Source organism: Pelecanus crispus, chromosome Z (genome assembly GCF_030463565.1).
Source record: "Pelecanus crispus isolate bPelCri1 chromosome Z, bPelCri1.pri, whole genome shotgun sequence".
In the NCBI taxonomy this organism is placed as follows: Eukaryota; Metazoa; Chordata; class Aves; order Pelecaniformes; family Pelecanidae; genus Pelecanus; species Pelecanus crispus.
This window is the reverse complement of record NC_134676.1, coordinates 54,430,032-54,449,204: the sequence shown is the minus strand read 5'-3', so window position 1 is coordinate 54,449,204 and position 19,173 is coordinate 54,430,032. Positions and strand designations below refer to the sequence as shown.

Here is a 19,173-nt window from a genome sequence, read left to right as displayed (position 1 = left end):
AAAAAACTAATTCTATGCTCATTTACTGTTTTCTTCTGGGAGTAATTCTAGCTGTTCAAACAGACACTAATGTTGGGATTTTCAGAGTAGTCTAAACACTGTAAATGTAAAGCTGCTGTTAAAATGATTGAGAATAGGGTTTGCAAACCCTCTAGTCATGTGCACAAAAATCTCAGTCCAAAAATGTATTATGTTAACCTGTAATTCAGACAACTGGTTTACCTTTAGTAGTTTTCCACTTATGCTCTCATCAGTGCTAGTACAGACCGCTAGTCAAGACTTCTGTACTTGACTGCCTAAAGCTTGGATGTTAAAACCTTTATTCATACCCCCTTGAAAAAGTGCAAACCAAGTACTTCCAAGTCAAGTACTGGCCCTGGCTGAAAGTCCTCCTAGGACTGCTGGAAAAGATGCTGAGCACTGGGGCTCAGCCTGAGTGTCACCTGCTGAATTACTCCCAGTTCTGCTGCCATGTGATAGTCTTGTTTGGAACTGACTGGGCCTTGTTTTCTCAAGTGGTCTTTCATTTTGGGGTGAACACCTGAACAGCTCCATTGAATAGGTTCTGAAATACTAGGATCTCACAAGGATGGGACACAGCAGTTACCTCTGTGAAACCTCTGATACCTTTCCCCAGAGCATTGATAAGGGCCTCAGTTACTATCTGGAGTAGGATCATTCATAAGTCTATTCTGTACTAGTAGCACCTGTAGTCTTCAAATTGGGTGTTTGAAAATTAGATTAATTTTTTTTTTTATCCTTTTTTTTAAAAAAAGGACTTTGCTGTTTTGTTTCAGTCTCCTTGAAATGCAGATGTTTCTTAGACATGATAGTTAGTTCTAAAAGTGAAATACCCTAAGTGCAGTTGTATTTTAAATAGGCATTAATAGCAGAGATGAGGAAGCATTGAGGACCTTCTGTTCTTGTATGAAGGCACAAGGAAAAAAAAAAAAAACCTTTTCACACTTCTTTCTTTATGGTTTCCAGTGACCCCTGTGACTCAGTTTCTCCTTGTCTTTTGGCATTTGTCTAAGACTGTGCTGTATGACTTTGTTTTCTAGGCCTCTGGAGCAAGTTCATCTTGAAACTAGCCAGCCATATTGGAACCCATTGACATTCCAAAACAGTATATATATACATATATACATACATATATATATATATATAAATAAACAGCCAAAATCAGAGAAAAGGAACAGGGATTTAATACTTTTTTTAATAATTATTTTTGTGAAACATGTACTCTTTTCATACGGGTGGCTTTTACAAGCAGCTTTATCATTGTTCCATTTTTTAAATTATATGTTGTGGTCATAGAAAAGTTGATTCTTATCTGCTTGATATTTTACAGTCTGGAGGAGCTATCATTGTAAAGATAATCTGAAATGATGACTGGGTTTAGACAGATTTCCCATGACACTGCTAATCTGCTGAGAGTTCTAACTGTTTAGTTTGTTTAAATTTGCATTAAATTCAGGACAGTTACATGTAAGCAACACCTTCAAATCAAGAAAAGTCTCAAATTTAGTTTTTCAAAAGGTGGTTTCAGTGAGAGTTCATTCAGTTCAAACAGGTTCGTAAGCAGTCACTTTACAGCCCTGCTGGGGCACAGTTTTGTTTAGCAGTATCAGATATCACAATAACCAACTCCTCAGGTATTCAGGTGTGTGGGAGCCCTTGCATCTCCTATTAAACAGAAACTAGAAGATGGGGACAGATAATTTTTATATGCAATTAACTTCCTGTTTACCCTACTTACCCCTCTTACCTGTTGCCCGCTATCCTCCCCTTGAGTTCAGTAGCCTCTTTCACACTCCAGCAGTGCTCATTTGAAGGGTATGGATTCTCCATATGAGCAATTGAAATAACAGATTGTTAAAGCTCAGTCTTAGCCATATTCATGATTAATTCATGACTAGATTTAACGATGCTGAGGATGGGAAGAGAAATGAACTGTACTACTGTACAAAAAAGTACTGTATGCTTCATTTCATTTAATGCCGGAGAGATTTGGGAGGTGGAAGGGACCATGCCTGTTGTTTCACCCATATTTGTATGTACTGCACAGGTGGCTAAAACAGGAAAGGGCAGAGAAACATTTCTTTGGAAGTGTAACTGCCAGGATAGTTATCTAAAGTTATCAAATAATGACAAGAGAACATGCTTTTTTTATTATTATTCTTAGATATTTACATTTCTTTTCAGTCTGGAAGTTCACCAGATATGAATGCTAATATTAATTCTTCAGCACATTGTAATGGTAAATGCTTAAAAGTGTATTTGCTAAGAATTCATGATCTGTCTATGCTTATATACTCCTTTTGTTACAATTTTTTTAAGAAAACTATTTTTGTTAATGTAAAGTTAATATTTCAGAGCAGAATTTTTAAACTTATTGCACTAAATATAAGCTCTGTACAAATAAATAATGCCTCAATGGTTCGATCGCTCCATTCAAGAAAATCTTGTGAAAGAGAAAAGCCCTTCTGCAGAAGCTTTACAATGGAGTGGAGAGGTATGTCTAGGTAGAGACATGCGCAACTCATGTTATCAAGGCTTAATAAGTAAGCAGTTCTCTGTGCTTCCTTTCAGAGGATCAGGCTTTTAAATTGCTATCGAAAGTTTAAAAAAATATGTAGTATCATGTAGCTAACCAGTGCTCTTACCTTTTGGTAATAGTGAAATATTTCACTTTTGCTTCTAGAAGTCATTTGATAACTTAAATTTGTTTAGTTTATTTTCAGTAAGCCAATTAAAAGGATTTACTCTTTTCCTATCACAGAACCCAAAGTATATGACCCATATGAAAATAAAAATACATTTAGAAATTGTATCTGCTGGGGAGGCAGGGAGACAGAATTATCCAATCCTGCAAGCACTTAGGCCGTCAATTAAGTGAACCATATTGGTAGCTCCACTGACATCAGGAGGGCTCTCTAAGTATGGAAGTTACACATCTGTGTAAATGCTAACTGGACTAGAGCTTCAACCTAGGCATTCAAACTGGAGTGCTGGTGAGGCCTCTCAGTGCAAGTTAGAGGTCAGACTATCTAGAAGCAGCACTGGAGCAGCCTTAAGTTTGTGGAGAGGAGGCATTCCTGCTATACCAGTGGCTAAGAGAGCAGTGGCACTGAACACCAATATTTGTGTAGATCAGTGGGGTTTAGCAACAGAAATTTAAAAACTGGCTCAGATGAATGCTAGAAACTGGATTCCAAGAGAGACTTGTCACATACACAGTTGCTTCCAGAGAAATTAATTTCCATCTTGTCTGGAAGTTCTTGGAGGTGCTTTGATTGAAGCCTTGGATTCTGCACATTCTGACAACAAATTTCTGCCATGACCAGTTCCACAAGTTTGTGTTCTGTGCTCACTGGAAGTCCTGGGTGGGGGCTTTTCTCTGCAATTGCAACAAGGACTGCAGTTGGAAACAAATTTTGTATTTTTGTATGACTTGACTGTGCACCATTTTTATAGCAGTTTATCCTGTTTTAAGAAGAAATTTGTTTTATTTACATGGTGTTTAAAAGATACAGGCAACACTTTTCTATGGGTAGTTGTAATGTCTAAGTGACAAATCTATATCATAGAGTTCTTAATAAAATTATGTGCACCATTCTTGAGTGTATATCTGGCATGCAGAGCTTTTCAGTCATGCCAAAGAGGCATTCCACCCACACGCAGGGTTTCCAGTGGCCATTTTGAATGTCCTTTGAAGTTGATTTGCAACCAAACTACAAGCTGCCCTCTTCCAGCTCTGTCTTGTGCAAGAAGATAAGCAGAAGACTGACATCTGAAGAGACAACTTTTCAGGACAAATTTAGACTCTGCTTTCCTTCCCTACTGGGGATAGTAGAGTAGGAGAACACTTGACATGTAAATCCCCAGTTGGCAGTAGAGGTGCTGGGGTCTGCCAGTTGTAGTGGATTAAATATTTTTTTTGTCAGCTGGTTATTAAAGCCAGTATGTGGACTGCTTAGTGGGAAGCAGTCTAGACTAACTAGAGTGATGCTACGCTGGGAATAACACTGCAGGAGGAGCAGGTGAGACAGCTGAGACAGAGAAATAGTATTCTTGGGAAGTCCACTGAACCAAGCAGTGCTTGAGGACTGGAGATTCAGGCTGGACAGTTGGGGTTTAAAAACGAAGCCAATGGGATTACTGGTTCCCAGCATCTGGTTTCTGCAGATGGTCTGCATCATAGCCTCTGATCAGCTAGGTTTCAAAGGAAAAAAAACATGCTATACTTTAAATGGTTTCATTTTTTCCACATCATTTTACTCTTTGTTCTGTTTGGAAGCTGAGCAGCAGTATGTCACCTTTTTTGCTTCTTTCATCCCTAGAGAGTATTTTTTGTTCTTTTAGCTCTCATTTCTGTGTTGCTCTTTCAGCAAAGGAGTGCCAAGTGGCAGAGTGTCAGCCCCCCTTTATCTCACCAATCTTAGCATGTGCCTTCTCACCTTCCTGAGGCAGTGATGCAGGATATCACCTGGACTGAATGGGAGGGGGAGTAGGTGATGAGCTGAAGTTCTGAGGTGGGGGTTTTTGTATAAAAACTCCCATCACTGTGCTTGCTGTGGTTAGGACTGCAGCCCATCACTTCTACAGTTTCAGCGCTGCTCCACAGCTAGAGAATATATGGTATGGCCAGCTTAGAATTGCATCTTCAGCCTTCCAGTAGCTTGTGTTCACACTCCCAGCTGCCAAAAACAGGACTGGGTTTTACATGTGGCCTTAGCTTGGCATGGTAACCCAAGGACTTTCTGCATTAGGAAAGCATGTCCTAGAAGGGAGAACTTAAAAGTGGAAAACCCAGTTAACAACTTGTGGTGGGTTGACCCTGGCTGTCAGGTAAGCCCCTACTCTGTTGCTTGCTCACTTCCCCTGGTAGGATGGGAGAAAGCATTGGTAAGGCAAAAGCAAGAAAACTCATGTGTTGAGGTAAAGACAGTTCATTAAGTAAAGGGAAAAAAAGAAAAAGAAACCCAAGCGATGCAAAGGCAATCACTCACCACCTCCCACCAGCAGGCCAATGCCCAGCCGGTCTCCGAGCAATGGCTACTTTGGAAAACTTCACCTTCTTTCCTCCCTTCCTCCCTCCCTTCCTCCCTTCCTTCCACCTTCCAATTTTATTGCTAAGCATGACATTATATGGTATGGAATATTTCTTCAGTCTGTTCAGGTCAGCTGTCCTGGCTGTGTGCCCTACCACCCTCTTGCCCAACCCCAGCCCACTCTGCTGGGGTGGCAGAGTGAAAAACAGAGAAAGCCTTGACCCTGTGCAAGCACTGCTCAGCAACAGGTAAAACACTGTTGTGTTATCAACACTGTTTTGGTTTCAGATCTAAAACACAGCACCATACAGGCTGCTGTGAAGAAAATTAACTCCATCCCAGCCTAACCCAGTACACAGGTCCAGTTACCCAAGAGTTAATCCAAAACTCGCTCCCTGCGTTTCTGTACAGCACCTTCTCAGGGTGGTTACTTCTTTCTGAAAGGGCTTTTTCAGCAGCAGGCAATTAGCCTGCTCCACAGTGCTCCCTTTCATGGAGGGAGCAGGGGATGCTAGCTCTTACTCTTTCAGCACAAAATGGGGATATAAAGCAGAAATGAGCCCTTTCTGTATCAGTGTTCTGGCAATTGAGCAGCCAGCGTTGGAGACAACATACTTAATGTGCCCTCAGGGCATGCACTTTAGTGGTTTGCTCTGAGTGGTTATGATGTATTCTATGAATGTATGTTATAGAGTCAGAATAAAATGCATGTAGCAGACATATACTCATCATCACCATCCAGTGATCATTCGGTTCTGAGTGCATATTACATGCTGTATTGAACATGGCACTGTCATTTTAAGAAACACTCTTAAGATTTAAAAGTAGATACCTAAGAGCATCCCTGTTTTTTAAATCATGGCTTTGCCTGTGCAGATACTGTTTACTAAATCTAAACATCACAAGTCCATTGTTTCTTGAACAGTTCGTGTGTCACAGTATCACCACAGAAATCCTATTTCATCTTTGTGGAAAAAACCCTTCGTGTTTCCCAAAACAAAACCCAACAGACTTATTTGAAGCATTTCTTGCACTCGGCTTGTTTGTTGGGTTGATGGAGGTTTACTCTAAATATTTCATTTAAAATGCTCTTTCAACTATTTCATCTCTGCTGTTATTTCCATCACATAACAAGAGATTATGGAGACTAGTAAATTTGTATTTCTTGTGTTCTGTAGCAAATACTGTTCTCAAGGTGTTTTTTTTCTTTTATATTTAGAGAGATGAGAGAAGAGATGAAACTTGTCTCTTGTGATGTGGGTCATGTATAAAAGGCAGAATTTCTGGTCTGGGATGGAGCTGTGATGTGTCTTGCAGTGTTTGCAAGCTGATGCAATCAAGCCAAAGCTCTTGGGAGACATTAGGATTATGAAAATATTTCTAGGGACAATAGGTAGCATGAATCATCTAAATATACCCATTTGGAGGCTAAACTACCTGGCATTCATTTGACAGAGATCAGTTAAAACAGAACTAGCAGAAAACCAGCAAACACAATCAGATTCTACTCCCCTGCTCACTGAAGTGGTCAAGTGATGTGTGAATATGATGAGCAGAATTTGGTGTTTTAAGCATTTGGTACTTTTCTGTAGAAATGTGGGGACTCCCCTTAGAACCAAAGTTGCAAGAATTCAGAGCAAAAGTACCAGCTGACTTTAGCAGAACTAGCCTAACTTCAGTAACTTTAAAGACAGCTCTGGCCTCTCTAAATATGTGATGGAAGACACTGGCAGCATAGCTGGCTACCATTCCTCGAGTGCACCACTTTTCCCCTCTGGCTTGAGTGAAATCGGGGCAGCTAGGGAGTATGTCAGAAAGGTCTTGTGAGATTAAGAAGCTGATTACTCCTGAAACCCGTCAGAAGTTGGGCACTGACTGGAATTCCCATGAAAGTAATGATTTTTCACTCAAATACCACGTGTGCTCCAGCATTAGTATTGGTTGGGTCCCTCCCTGCTCAGACTGAAAAGGGAGAGTATCTCTCATTAGAAAAACAATGCTGCAGTCAATGAGGTAGTGTCTCTTAGAGGAGTGAGGGAGGATAAAACAGAAAGGTGGTTTTGTTTCTAATGTAGGCCTGAAAGCAGCTGCCAGAGGTTAGGTGGAGCCATGGAGAGCAGGATTTTGCAGGTAGAAAATATTCTGCAGGTTTTTCACAGCAGTTAAGAAAATTCACATTCCAATTCACAGACATCTCACAGCAACATCCCCTGTGCCCTGCTTTTGTTTTGCTCTGGAACTCTTCAGAGCAAGAAAGAAGGTGGAATCATATCCCTATAGAAAGGAATTATTTCTATATGGTGGATTGTGTTGCTGATTATAGCAACTACCCTAAGGAAAAAGGAAAATCTTCTGAACAGATTTTAAAGGCTTGACAGTACTTGCATTGTCATAGTCCATCAAAGCTTCATCTGGAAACAAATTTTTCATCCTCTTTCACGCATACTTCTAACAGGGCAGTCAAACCCCTGAACTGGTTTAGTGATTTACATTGAATCAAGATCAACTAACAAGTGCTCCTTTTTCCAGTGGAATGCCACCTCCTTTGGGAATGGGAAAAGTAAATGTGACACTGTTTATTGTTGTCTGAGAACTTGAAATGTTTTATACTGCAAGCTGTGAATGCAGGAAGAGAAGGGAAATTAACAGTGCTGATCTAATCTTAGATTTTCTGTGTAAACTGACATTGTGCCAGAATACTGATGCAAAACTGTATTTTAGTCTAAGAAATGTATAGATTTTTTAATGTATCAAAATAAAGTTTTTCTTTTTAAGTAAGAAAGATGTTTCTGTGTCTTCCCTATGGGGTGCTCTTCCTCTTAGGAATACTATCTTACAGCCCTGAAAGCAGGCAGAGTCCATCCAAATCTTTGGTCAAGCTTTGCTTCACTCTGTGCCTGACCTTTAGCGAGTAGCTGCAGTAGTGCTGGGCATGCCTTCTCGGCTCTCTCACTGTCCTGGTGCCAAGAAAAGTGTTGTGATGCTAATGCTTTGTTGAGCTGGGTGGGGTGAATGGGATTTTGTAGAGCATAGGCGGTCCCTTATACGGACAACTTAGGGGGAATGCAGAATAGGGAGGGATGAAGGAAATCTCATTATGTATTATGAGAGCTATGCAAACTGCACATCTCAGCGCTGCATCTCTTGTGGGGCCATCTCCTTGTTCTGCAAGGTCCTGTGCATGCTCCCCGCTCCCAAAGTAGGATCCCCATTATGCAGGTGTTCTAAAAAGCCTGGATAGCTGAAGATGGATGGTGAATAGAAGCAATTGATAACAGCACCTGTATAATCTTACTAGCAGAGGCCTGTGGAATCGCAAAGATTCCTTCCCTTCTCTCCATCCCATGGGCACAGCAAATTTCTGCTTTTCTCACTGCCAGTTTTTTAATACACTAATAAGCCAAGCTGAACAATGTTTTCTTGCTTGTATTACTCTTTACTGCAAACCACTTCAGCGCTGCATTTGCATAAGATGGTTTACTTTGGGAACCACTGCCACTTCTGAACCCAAGGCTGAAGCTGTTTTGGCAAATCACTAAATATAGTTAGGATGAAAATGACCAGCCAGCCCATCAGACAGGACCTCTGCCCGCAGGCAGGGTCCCATGCTGTGGACCCAAGTGTTCTGCTGCATATCTCAGTGTTCTGCAGTTCCTCTGAAGGTGTGTCCCCATGGCTCCAAGTGTCTTTTCCATGGTTTATTAAGGCTTGGCTGGATGGGTTTAGCTGCATGGAGCAAAACAGACTGGAGATGCCCTTCTTCATCAGTAGAGGTGTAAGGGGCAGGAGGCACGTTGCATACAGGTTATGAAAACACCATCTGGTTTCCACTGGGTCTTGCCTGTGTCAGAAATACAGAACAGGAGCTCTTTGGCTCTCCTTAACCTTGCCAGCAGTGAGGGACTGAAGCACTGTCTGGGGAGAGCAATGATGATGCCCTGAGCTTTGAAACAAAAGAGTTTTGTGGCTTCCAGGGAAAACAAGAAAAGGAAGGGGCTAAAGATGAGCCAGGGAGGGCTAGTGAGAGAAGCAAGTGCAGGGAGTGCAGAATGGGACAGGGGACTTGAAGGAAAACCTGAGGGCACCGGGGTGGAGTGAGCAAGAAAAGCCAGGAAGCTATTAGCAGGCAGGAGACCAGGGACATGGAGACAGAGAAGACTGGAGCTGCACAAGCAGGATTTGTCCTTCAGCAACACAGCAGTTCCCACTGCCCAGATACTGCAGGCAGTGAGCCCATACCTGTGAATGCTAGCTTCGGATCCCTGCTCCCTGAGCCGCCCTGCTGCCCCACCACAGCTGAAGGACGGGTCCCCTTGCTCGCAGGACAGCACAGCTCCCTGGCTGCTGGAGGAGCTCTCCTGCCTCGTGCGGAGGATGGGGCCCTCTGCGCGCAACCCTCAGCACGCAGCAAAATGTCTCTGAGCCAGCGAGGCCGGGTCCTGCGCTGCTGAAGTCTGGCACAGCTCCTTCCTCCCATTGGGGGCCACTGAGGAGCTGACCCAGTTTTAGTAGCTGGTATTTAGATGTTTAATGAAGATTAGCTAGTGCCCAGGGAGAGATTATTTAGAATTTCTAATTACTGTTTAAATTATGAATGTGTGAAATGGATGGAACTTGCACTCGCGCACACAGACCACCTAAAAAAGCTGTTTTTCTGACATCTACAGCTATACTCTCCATCTAATGCTTGGTCCTTGTTTACCTTGGATACACTAAAAGTGGAAGAAAATCCAGCACAAGGGCAGATTTTCTGAGACCCTTGGTAGAGCAGTGAAAGCTAGAAATAAAGTCTATGACAGAAGCTACTGCATTGTTTTATCTAGCCACCTTAGCTGACAGTAATCAAGTGGGAGACAAATAAATGGGTAAGCAGGTATTTCACACTGCAGTGCTTTGAAGAAGAAATCACAGGCCTGAACCCTGTGCCCTGCCAAAAAAAAAAAAAAAAAAGTCAGAGTCTGCCACAGTCCTAGAAACATTGATAAGATGTCCCTTGATTTTAATTACTTTTCTGATAGCTCTTAGCGGTATTCTAGTTTAAAACGCCAAGTCCTGGAGGAACACAAAAATACTAACCTTGGGCAAAAAACGTTCAGTGGGCATTTGCAATGTCAGATGTCCTGGTCATGAGAGCTGCCACATCCTCCCATCCTTGCTCCAGGGGCTTCCAGGTGAGAGGGGCAGCTCCAAGATGTGGACACCTGCCTGGGGCCAACACACCGCTGCTCCACCACAGACCTCCTCTGTAGCCTGGGGCTCGCCACTTGCTGTCTTTGTGCTTCCCTGTCCCCGCAGATGGGGATGCCGTGAAGGTGAGCACCTTAGGGATCAGTAGGCATTGCAGGTACTGCAGGAGGAGGGACAAGTGAGTGAAACAGGGGCAGGCTGTGGGGGAAGTTGGGATGTGAAAACACCTCTCTGCAGCTGCAAGGGGCAGTGAATTAGGTGGAAGCTGCAAAGCTTGAGCGTGCTTCTGAAAAGGCAGTTTTGGGGATCTGCAGCTCTGCAGGAGGGCGGCAACCAGCAGATTGTGACAGATCAAGGAAATGATACAGACATGGACACCTGAGACTCATCCCTCTCCTGATGCTTAAATATGTTTAAATATATTGAGAGTTTACTCAATCCTCCACTAGCAAACTTCCTCCAGTCCCTTAGAGGGCCTTGGTAGCTCATCAGATACACGAAGTCATCCTGACTTCCTTTCACAAATCATCTACTGATTTGTTTCCGACAGTTCTGGTTTCAGTGAAAGCTTTCCTGGCACAGGTTGTGATTCAATATCCCCTGGTTTTCTGTGTTGGGATTCATTGCCCTCACTTTTCATCAACAGAGAGATGGAATGGCAAGAATGGTAACAATGTCAGTCCCAGGGAAGGAGCGAGGGAGGAGGGCTCAGAAGAATATCTTGAGAGAACCCAGGGTTTAATTTTGGTTTTTAAGCCTCTGTTAACTGAAAGCAAACCATGCACCAAGCACTCTGTGACAGAACTGGACTGAAACAAGGTGTATCAAATCCCAGGCCAGGAACACCACCGCAAGAGTCTGCAAGAAGAAAAATTCACTTGTTGGAAGGCACCGCTGGGTCCCTTCCAAACCTGTCTGTGGTGGGTTGGCCCTGGCTGGATGCCAAGTGCCCACCAAAGCCGCTCTATCACTCCCCTTCTCAACTGGACAGGGGAGAGAAAATATAATGAAAAAGCTCGTGGGTCAAGATACGGACAGGGAGATCACTCAGCCATTACTGTCACGGGCAAAGCAGACTCAACTTGGGGAAAATCAGTTTGATTTATTGCCAATCAAAACTGAGCAGGGTAATGAAAAATAAAACCAAATCTTAAAACACCCCCACCACCACCACCTTCTTCCCAGGCTCAACTTCACTCCCGATTTTCTCTACCTCCTCCCCCTGAGCAGCACAGGGGGACGGGGAATGGGGGTTGTGGTCAGTTCACCACGCGTTGTCTCTGTCGCTCCTTCCTCCTCAGGGGAGGACTCCTCACACTCTTCCCCTGCTCCAGCACGGGCTCCTCTCTCTCCATGGGGCCACAGGTCCTGCCAGGAGCCTGCTCCAGCATGGGCTTCCCACAGGGTCACAGCCTCCTTTGGGCACATCCCCCTGCTCTGGCGTGGGGTCCTCCCCTGACTGCAGGTGGATATCTGCTCCACCATGGACCTCCCTGGGCTGCAGGGGCACAGCCTGCCTCACCATGGGCTTCACCATGCGCTGCAGGGGAATCTCTGCTCCGGTGCCTGGAGCACCTCCTCTCCCTCCTTCACTGACCTGGGTGTCTGCAGAGTCGTTCCTCTCGCATATTCTCACTCCTCACTCCAGCTGCAGTTTTGTGTCCTGGTGGTTTTTTTCCCTTCTTAAAATATGTTATCACAGAGGTGCTACCACTGTCACTGATGGGCTCTGCCTTGGCCAGCGGCTGGTCCATCTTGGAGCTGGCTGGCATTGGCTCTATCAGACACAGGGGAAGCTTCTAGCAGCTTCTCACAGAAGCCGCCCCTGTAGCCCCTCTGCTACCAAAACCTTGCCACGCAAACCCAACACACTGTCCAAATTGCACTGCCCCTAATGGCAACAGCAAAACATGAATACCTAATGTTGGAACACTGCTAGAGAAAGTAAAGGGATTTCAAAGTGTGAGTTTGCTGCCTGTTTCATAAAGCCTGGTAGGAGGACTGCAGAGGACTGCCTCGTTCCTATGAGCACAGAAGTCCTGCTGCCTCCAGGCAAGAAGCACCCTAGCCTGCTTTTGAAAGCTCTCTGGTGTTGCATCCATTCACTGTGAGACAACACAAGGACAAGAAACCTCAGAAGGGCCTGTATTGCATCACAGCAGGAGACCAGCCTGCCAGAGGAGCATCTGAGGTTGATGCTGTCTATGATGAAGAAGCTTGAAAGCTTTCTCCAAGTAGAATTTGCTCCCCAAAAAATCCCAGCACAAGAGCGTGCAGGTCTGAATTTCCCAGAAGATGCACAGCTTGAAAAGCTGTTAAGCTTCAGAAAGAAATAATAAGGAAGCAAAGCTTGAATGAAGGATATAGGAGAACTATGCACAAACCTGATGTTTATGTGCACATCATTGTGTTCATAGGCCAGGGCCCCCAACCTTCCTGTAATCATAATTTGGACTTATTTTAAGAATAACACATAACAAGACAAGTAAAAATTGCCCATCAAGTTTCTGAGCCATGGGGGCAAGGAAACTTGTTTGAAGCAAGTTGAACATTTGATATGTGGCCACAGACTGTGCTTGGGCTCCAGAAGCCATGACACGGTGAAGAAAGTGGGAAGAAGGAGGGAACAGACTGATGACCTGCTAAGCTAGAGGCAGGAAGTCAAGAGGGGTTAAGTCCCAGCAATGGCAAAGCCTTCCTCAGTGTCCAGGCTGCAGAGCGCCTTGTATTTGCACCTTGTAGCTACGCCCTTCCCTGCTGAGCTCTTGCAAGTGTTTTCTGCTAACCCTTCTGGAGGGACACAGCTAGAAAGGCAGTAAGTAGGGAAAAGGCAATGGAAAAGACAATAAATATGGAAAAGGCAGTAAGCAGTAAATGAGATGCCAGAATACAGAGACCCTTCTCAGAAGTGCGCTGCAGGAAAGCTCAGAGGGGGTCCAAGAGCATTACCCTTGCCTCACTTACTGGATGGCAGCAGTGCATTTCTTTGCAGGGTGGGTATTTGTGCTTGCCTCTACCAATTACAGCTACCTGGGTGAATACAACTGCTGCTGCTGGCAATTAAACAGAATTAGGTCATCTTTGGCTAGGATTAAGCATTTGCATGGATGTGTCTGGGAAAAATTGCATGAAGACAGATGAGCCCCTGCAGTCTGAGGATCATTGGATTTGCAGCAGAAGGGCTTCTGGAGATGCCCTCTCTTGAGCGTCTTACTTTTGCATGGGGGCAAAGCTGTCCTTGCTGTCTGTTCTGATTGTTAAGACGGTTTGGTAAGAAGCGATGCACCACTGCAGGCCAGGACACACAGCATCTTGCTGTGATAGCGGTAACAGAGCCGGCAAGTGGTACCAAGCATGTCACATATATGCAGATATACCTATGGTGTGATTGTGCAGGTTACCTATATTATAAATTATAAGCACTTCACAGTGAAGTAGGCTACTCTTTAGAAAAAAGAGCAGCTCCTCCTGAGCCAAATGTTTTTTTTTTTTAAATTAAAAATTAATTTGTATTAAAAACAAATAAAAAATTTGTGGTTTCACTCTTCCAGATGAGCCCTGCCAACTTGCTCAGCCTAAGGGCACAGCTCAGTACAAGGCATAGGCAGGATCATGAGCCTAAACAGTAACAGCTTCATCTGCTATTCCATTCCTTCCTTTGCAGTTACAGTAATGAAATCCAGTGAGAATTAAAAATATTCTGGCTGCAGAGCCCATTAGCCAACCATTGTAATTTGGCCATGAAATAAACAACCATAGACTAGCAAGCACAATTAGCTAATAAGATTGGTGCTTCATCATAACCCCATGTTAAACAGGCTGCTGGTACGCATGTTTTTGACACCAAAATAGCATCACAGGAAACACATATTCCCTGAAACTCAGTGTGTTCAATTAAGCAGCGTCACAAAGAAGCCAGCAAGAGATTTTCATCGAGGGCTGTCACCGGGTGGAATTTCTCTGCAGCACGCTGAGCTCAGACCGCACTGCCCAGCAAATTTTGTGTCGTACTTCCCCCAAGCACAGCCAGGAGTGCACGGTTACAAATGCCAACAGCAGAGGTTTTAGGCTGCCCGCAGCTCCCCCTCACGGACCTCAGCTGGGAGAGGCACCACAGCCATCCAGCTGTGCTCTCGGCCCTGCAAAATCCTCCATAAATAACTCCATTCGGTTCAACTCGGCGTGTGCTGACCTGTATTTATTCCTCTGGGGCACTGTAGGCCTGCTCTTTCCCCTACCCATGAAGATCAGGAAACCAGACCGGCCATGCTCGTTTCACTGCAGACTGTTTTCAGCGAGATCCTAGAAAATGGAGTTTGCTGGGGCTGCCCGGATCTCACTAGCAGCTCAGAGCTCATTAGGGAATCTAATTTAATGCCCTGGTAACGTGCAACTGCTTCCCACAGCATGCATAGATGCACGGTGCTCCCTGGGTTTGGAAGCTCCCCAGCAATGGTGCTTCCACTCTCCCGACTGGAGACTAAGTGCAGCTCTCTGAAAGGAAATTGCAACATTTTTTTTTTCTCCTCTAGTTTCTCCTGTAAGAGCAAACTGTTGCCTTTTATATCTATTCTAGGCCTCTAACAAACCAGCAAAGGGCAGTTCGTCTCCTGAGAGCCCCGTGGCATGAAACCTGTCACCACTAAAATAGTCCCAGTGCAATGAAGTCTCCAGTCTTCAAAGGCACCTCCTGGACCAGCTCCAGTTCGGGACAAACCCGTTCTGAGATGAGCTGAGGTGCTGCAGCTTCCTGCGACCGGTCGTCTCGGTGCCTCCTCTGCCTTCTGAGCTTGCCCCAAGGGTGGGCTCCCTGCTGCGCCTGGATTGCGGTGCGGTTTGCCACCCTTTTAGCTAAAGGACCTAAAGGACTACTGCCAGCTGGGTGACGTTCTGGCAGATGTTAACGGGGTGTGTGTGTCCCCACCTCCCTCCTCCTCCAAGGGGGGACTGACCTTGTGTCAGCGTTTGCCCCCCTGCAGCCTGTGGTCCAGGCACCTGGCGTGATTTCCACGCTGGACGCAGCCAGCCTATGGGCAGCACGGGCAGCGTGAACAGATAAGAACCTGGCCTCTCGACTGGCGCAGCCCAGAGTCAGGAGAGGGTGCACGAGGCACTGGCGTTGCCGGCGCCTGACCTCCCCAGGCTTCGTCCTTGCCTCCTCCAGCTAGCTTATCAGAGTGCGACCCAAGGCGATGCACCGGAGGTTATTGCTCTCCAAGAGGTAGCAGGAAATTAGCCTTCGGGGCGAAGGTGATCTGCTCTCTTCATGTTTCAGTTATGGTAAGTGTAGGACAGGGTCAGAACACCCATTTCATGCTCCCCAGCTTCTTGTGCTTAAGGAGAGTTACGGCTCGTCATGCCCAACCGTACTGTGTTTTTTTCCTGCAGCCAGACTTCCCTGCAAGACATGGGAAGTTAAGGGGTCAGATCCATCATCCATTGCTGCTCTCCTAAGGTCTGCCTTCACAGAGGTGCAGAAATGTAACTTTCAACCTTTTTATAATTCTCTTCTTGTCATTGAGGCTCACATCCCCTGAATCACCTTCTTTACCTCGCCTCTGTTGTGGATGGAGTGAGAGAGAAGCAAAAATATACTTTATTGATATAAAATAGTGAGTTAACAAAGTTCAATGGTAAATGCAACAGTGGTTTAGCAAGATTCAATGGCAAGGCCTGCTTGATTATTTACTGCACAGAGGACGGGGTCAGACAAAGCTGTCAGGGAGATGCTCCTGTTGAGTCACAAGGTTCAGAAAGTACCCCCTTGCTTTCTAAACTCCTTCCTCAGAGGAGTCTAGGTGTGACTGGATCCAATCCTAGTCCCAGACTTGGTCAATGGTTTATGTCTAAAGGATTATATATGTGCAATCAGTCCTTCATACTACTTAGCTAAGATTTCAAACTTTAGCATGCTCTCAGTCACTTATTGAGAATCTGTTTTGGCAAGGAATCTCTCAACCTCGAGGAATAACCTTGAGAGGCATCCCTTCTCAAGGGGAGATCCTGGCGTGCAGCCCACTGCTGTGCAGCAGAGCTCAATGGACCCTGGGCTGTTCTCTATTTATGGGGGAAAAATTATTGACTCACAGTCGTATTTGCATACTGACCACAGATTTTAGTTTCTTCACCGTGATTAGGTGGGCACATTGCACAATAGCCCTTGGCTACTGTGTTAATCTGTCTCCCCAATCCACTTTGAGCCATCACGACCCCCGCTGGTGGTGGCTGCTTACACAGGATGGGGTGGGGGGAGCACACTGCCACAGCCTCAATCACTGCAGTCCTATCTTTTTCTTTTCTTTGAACGACAGGAGATCTTCATGCCACAGGTAAAACTCAGTCTGTGCTCCTGCTGTCCACGCTCAGCTGCTTTCTTTCTCCCCACCTGCCTTATACCCCTTCTCTTTCCCCGCACTCTCACCCATGCATCCCCCTGGTTGTGCCTCCCTCTGATTCTCTGCTGTCCTCTGTGATTTTCCCAGATCAAGCCCTTGGTCCCAGCTTTGAATACCATGTGTGATCCCCACCTTTCCCCCACCCAGACCTTCCCTCCACGACATCTCTCTGCTCTTCCAGCTCAGACCTGAGGTGTCACACAGCCATGGCTGCTCACCCCGACTCTTGCTCCTGCAATGTGGGACAATGTTCCTCATCTTTCCCCACTATCTCTGGCTTTGTCAAGCTAGATATCAAATTTGCCTGTCTCACAGTTTGAACATCCCTCAGGGAAAGAAAATGGAAGCTGCCTCCATTCTGCAATTCTGGTTTGCCCTGATAACTTCAGTGAAGGTAGGCAGATGGACAACAGCTTCAAATCTCTGCCCTGCTTTTTACAAGATCAGTGGATGACCATGCAGTTCTGCTACTATTTTAAGCTTTACTCTCCTTGCTTTGTAGCTAAATGCTGGCAACAGAGAACACGGATGTGTTGCTACCTCTTTGCACGTCCATGCTGCGGTTCCGGTCTCTGTGTAGGTGGGTCATTGTGTAGCGCTTGGTAAACCACGGGTCCCACTCCAATACAAAATGTTACTGGTGGAATTTCAATTGCACTTGGCTCTGCCCACTTTCATTGCACTACAAGCAGAGTGGAGAACAGAAATGCACTTTCAAGTGCTTTTAAACATCTCACCCTGAAATGATTTGAACAAGGATCCAAAGACCTTATGCGTGGTGGTTTTCAACTTCATTCTTCAAGTAGCATTTAAGTGAAAGCACTAGATGCAGGGTCCCTCACTGGCACAGCACTCTGCGCATGGCAACACAACCATAAATACAAGCAGCAATCTGTTTACATTTCATTCAGCGATAGAGCCTAGACTGAGATCTAAACAACCCTAAAGCTTTGTTTTAGAGTATGTTTTGCCTCAGGTCCAGTTACAATTTAAATACCATAATTTATTTGAAGTGCTCCCTTTGAGAAGACAGGAGGAAGTTAACACACTCCACACCAGCTCCGGTTCGGGTAACACAGGGAGACTTGCATTGACTTCTGCAGGATTTCACTGCACTTTTCAACTGAAACCCGACGGCACCCTAAAGTGACTAGTACCTAGCATTTTTTAATTAAAATTTCCTTCGGTTAGTGACATTAGCAGAGCATAGTGCCACATGTTGTTACCCACCTCTCCTCCGAGAGACAACAGCTGGTGGGTGGCAGACCCCTGTGATCCCAGGCACACAGACCAACATACATGCAAGCTCTTCTAATGGCAGGTGCGTCCCTGCAGCGGTCTCATGGTGTCCTCTTCTGCGCGGACCCTCAGCATCCCCTGGTGGGTGAGGGCTGTGGGGCACAGGGCCAGACAGGTGCCTGCAATAGCAGGGTCTGAGGGAGCCTGGGGCACAGGTGGGGACAGGGAGCGCCGCAATGGGTGCGGCTGATACCCAGGTCTGGGGGTGCTTGTGGGGATGTGGCACAAGCCCTGGGTTAATGCAGGTCGCTGCAAAGCCAGCAACAGTGCTTGCAAATTCACATCCCCCATCTCTCTGCCTTGTCTTTGCTCTTCAAATCTTTTACAATGTTCTTCAAACATCCCCAACAACTTCAGTAAACTCTATTTGCCTGAGCAAAACTGCAGCCACTTCAGAAGAGGATGTGCCCCAAGGAGGATCCAGTAAAAAACACTATTAATTATAAATGCCTGTCAGTGATCAGCAAGCTACCCATTTGGCCAGCTGGCCCATGAATGGTGGGCTCTTCAAGCCAGGCACATTCAAATTTTATTAGCAGCAGGCAGCTGTTTCTGTGAAGAAAGGCATGCACAACGCACAGATGTTTTCTCAAGGACCACAACAGCCTGCTTTCCATTGCAGGTCTCTGGCAACAGCTGCATCCTTCTAGAGGAGCACACTGTGGAGCTTCACTGTGGAGCTTCCCTGATCCGGGTGCCCACCCTACCCTGCGGAGAAAGCCGGCAGGCCACGATGGGCATGGGATGTCTCTGACTGGTTGCAGCACAACTCATCCTGCCCCAGAGAGCAGGCAGGCACCGTGGGGAAGGGAAGCAGGTCTGCTTGGCCACAGGTGGTGAATGAGGACGGGGTGCATCTCTTCCTTTGCAGGAGAGCGCTGGTGGTGTTGGGGTGGAGTTGGAGCTGGCTGTCCTTGGGAGAAAGGTGTGGGGCTGTCACCAACTGCTCCTCCAGCTTTCAGACCACCTGCAGCCCCCAAGAGGAGAGCTGGGATTGCAGTCCATGCCACAGCCTCCAGCTTCATTCCGCCCAGGCTACAGTCTGTGTGTGCCTAAGAGCTTCCTCCTATGCAAAGCCTTCAAGACCCCACTGCTCTGTTCAGTAAACTAGCAGATAAAGATGACAGGTCATGCACCACATTTGGAGCTATAGAATTCCTGCTGGACACCCATCACAGGCAGGTAACCCACCGCTCCCCTCCAGCCAGGCAGACTGGCGAAGACACAGTGCCATCAGC

At 45.8% G+C, this 19,173-nt stretch overlaps 1 protein-coding gene across 1 annotated transcript in view; it reads left to right on the top strand.

Moving 5' to 3' along the window:
• SLC44A1 (solute carrier family 44 member 1) overlaps nucleotides 1-1,085 on the top strand; it is a 48,273-nt gene extending 47,188 nt beyond the window's left edge. Inside the window, exon 17 of the mRNA XM_009485247.2 lies at nucleotides 1,062-1,085. Within this exon, the coding sequence (XP_009483522.2) occupies nucleotides 1,062-1,085 (24 nt within the window). The remainder of the gene's footprint in view (nucleotides 1-1,061) is intronic.
• Nucleotides 1,086-19,173: the final 18,088 nt, after the last annotated feature.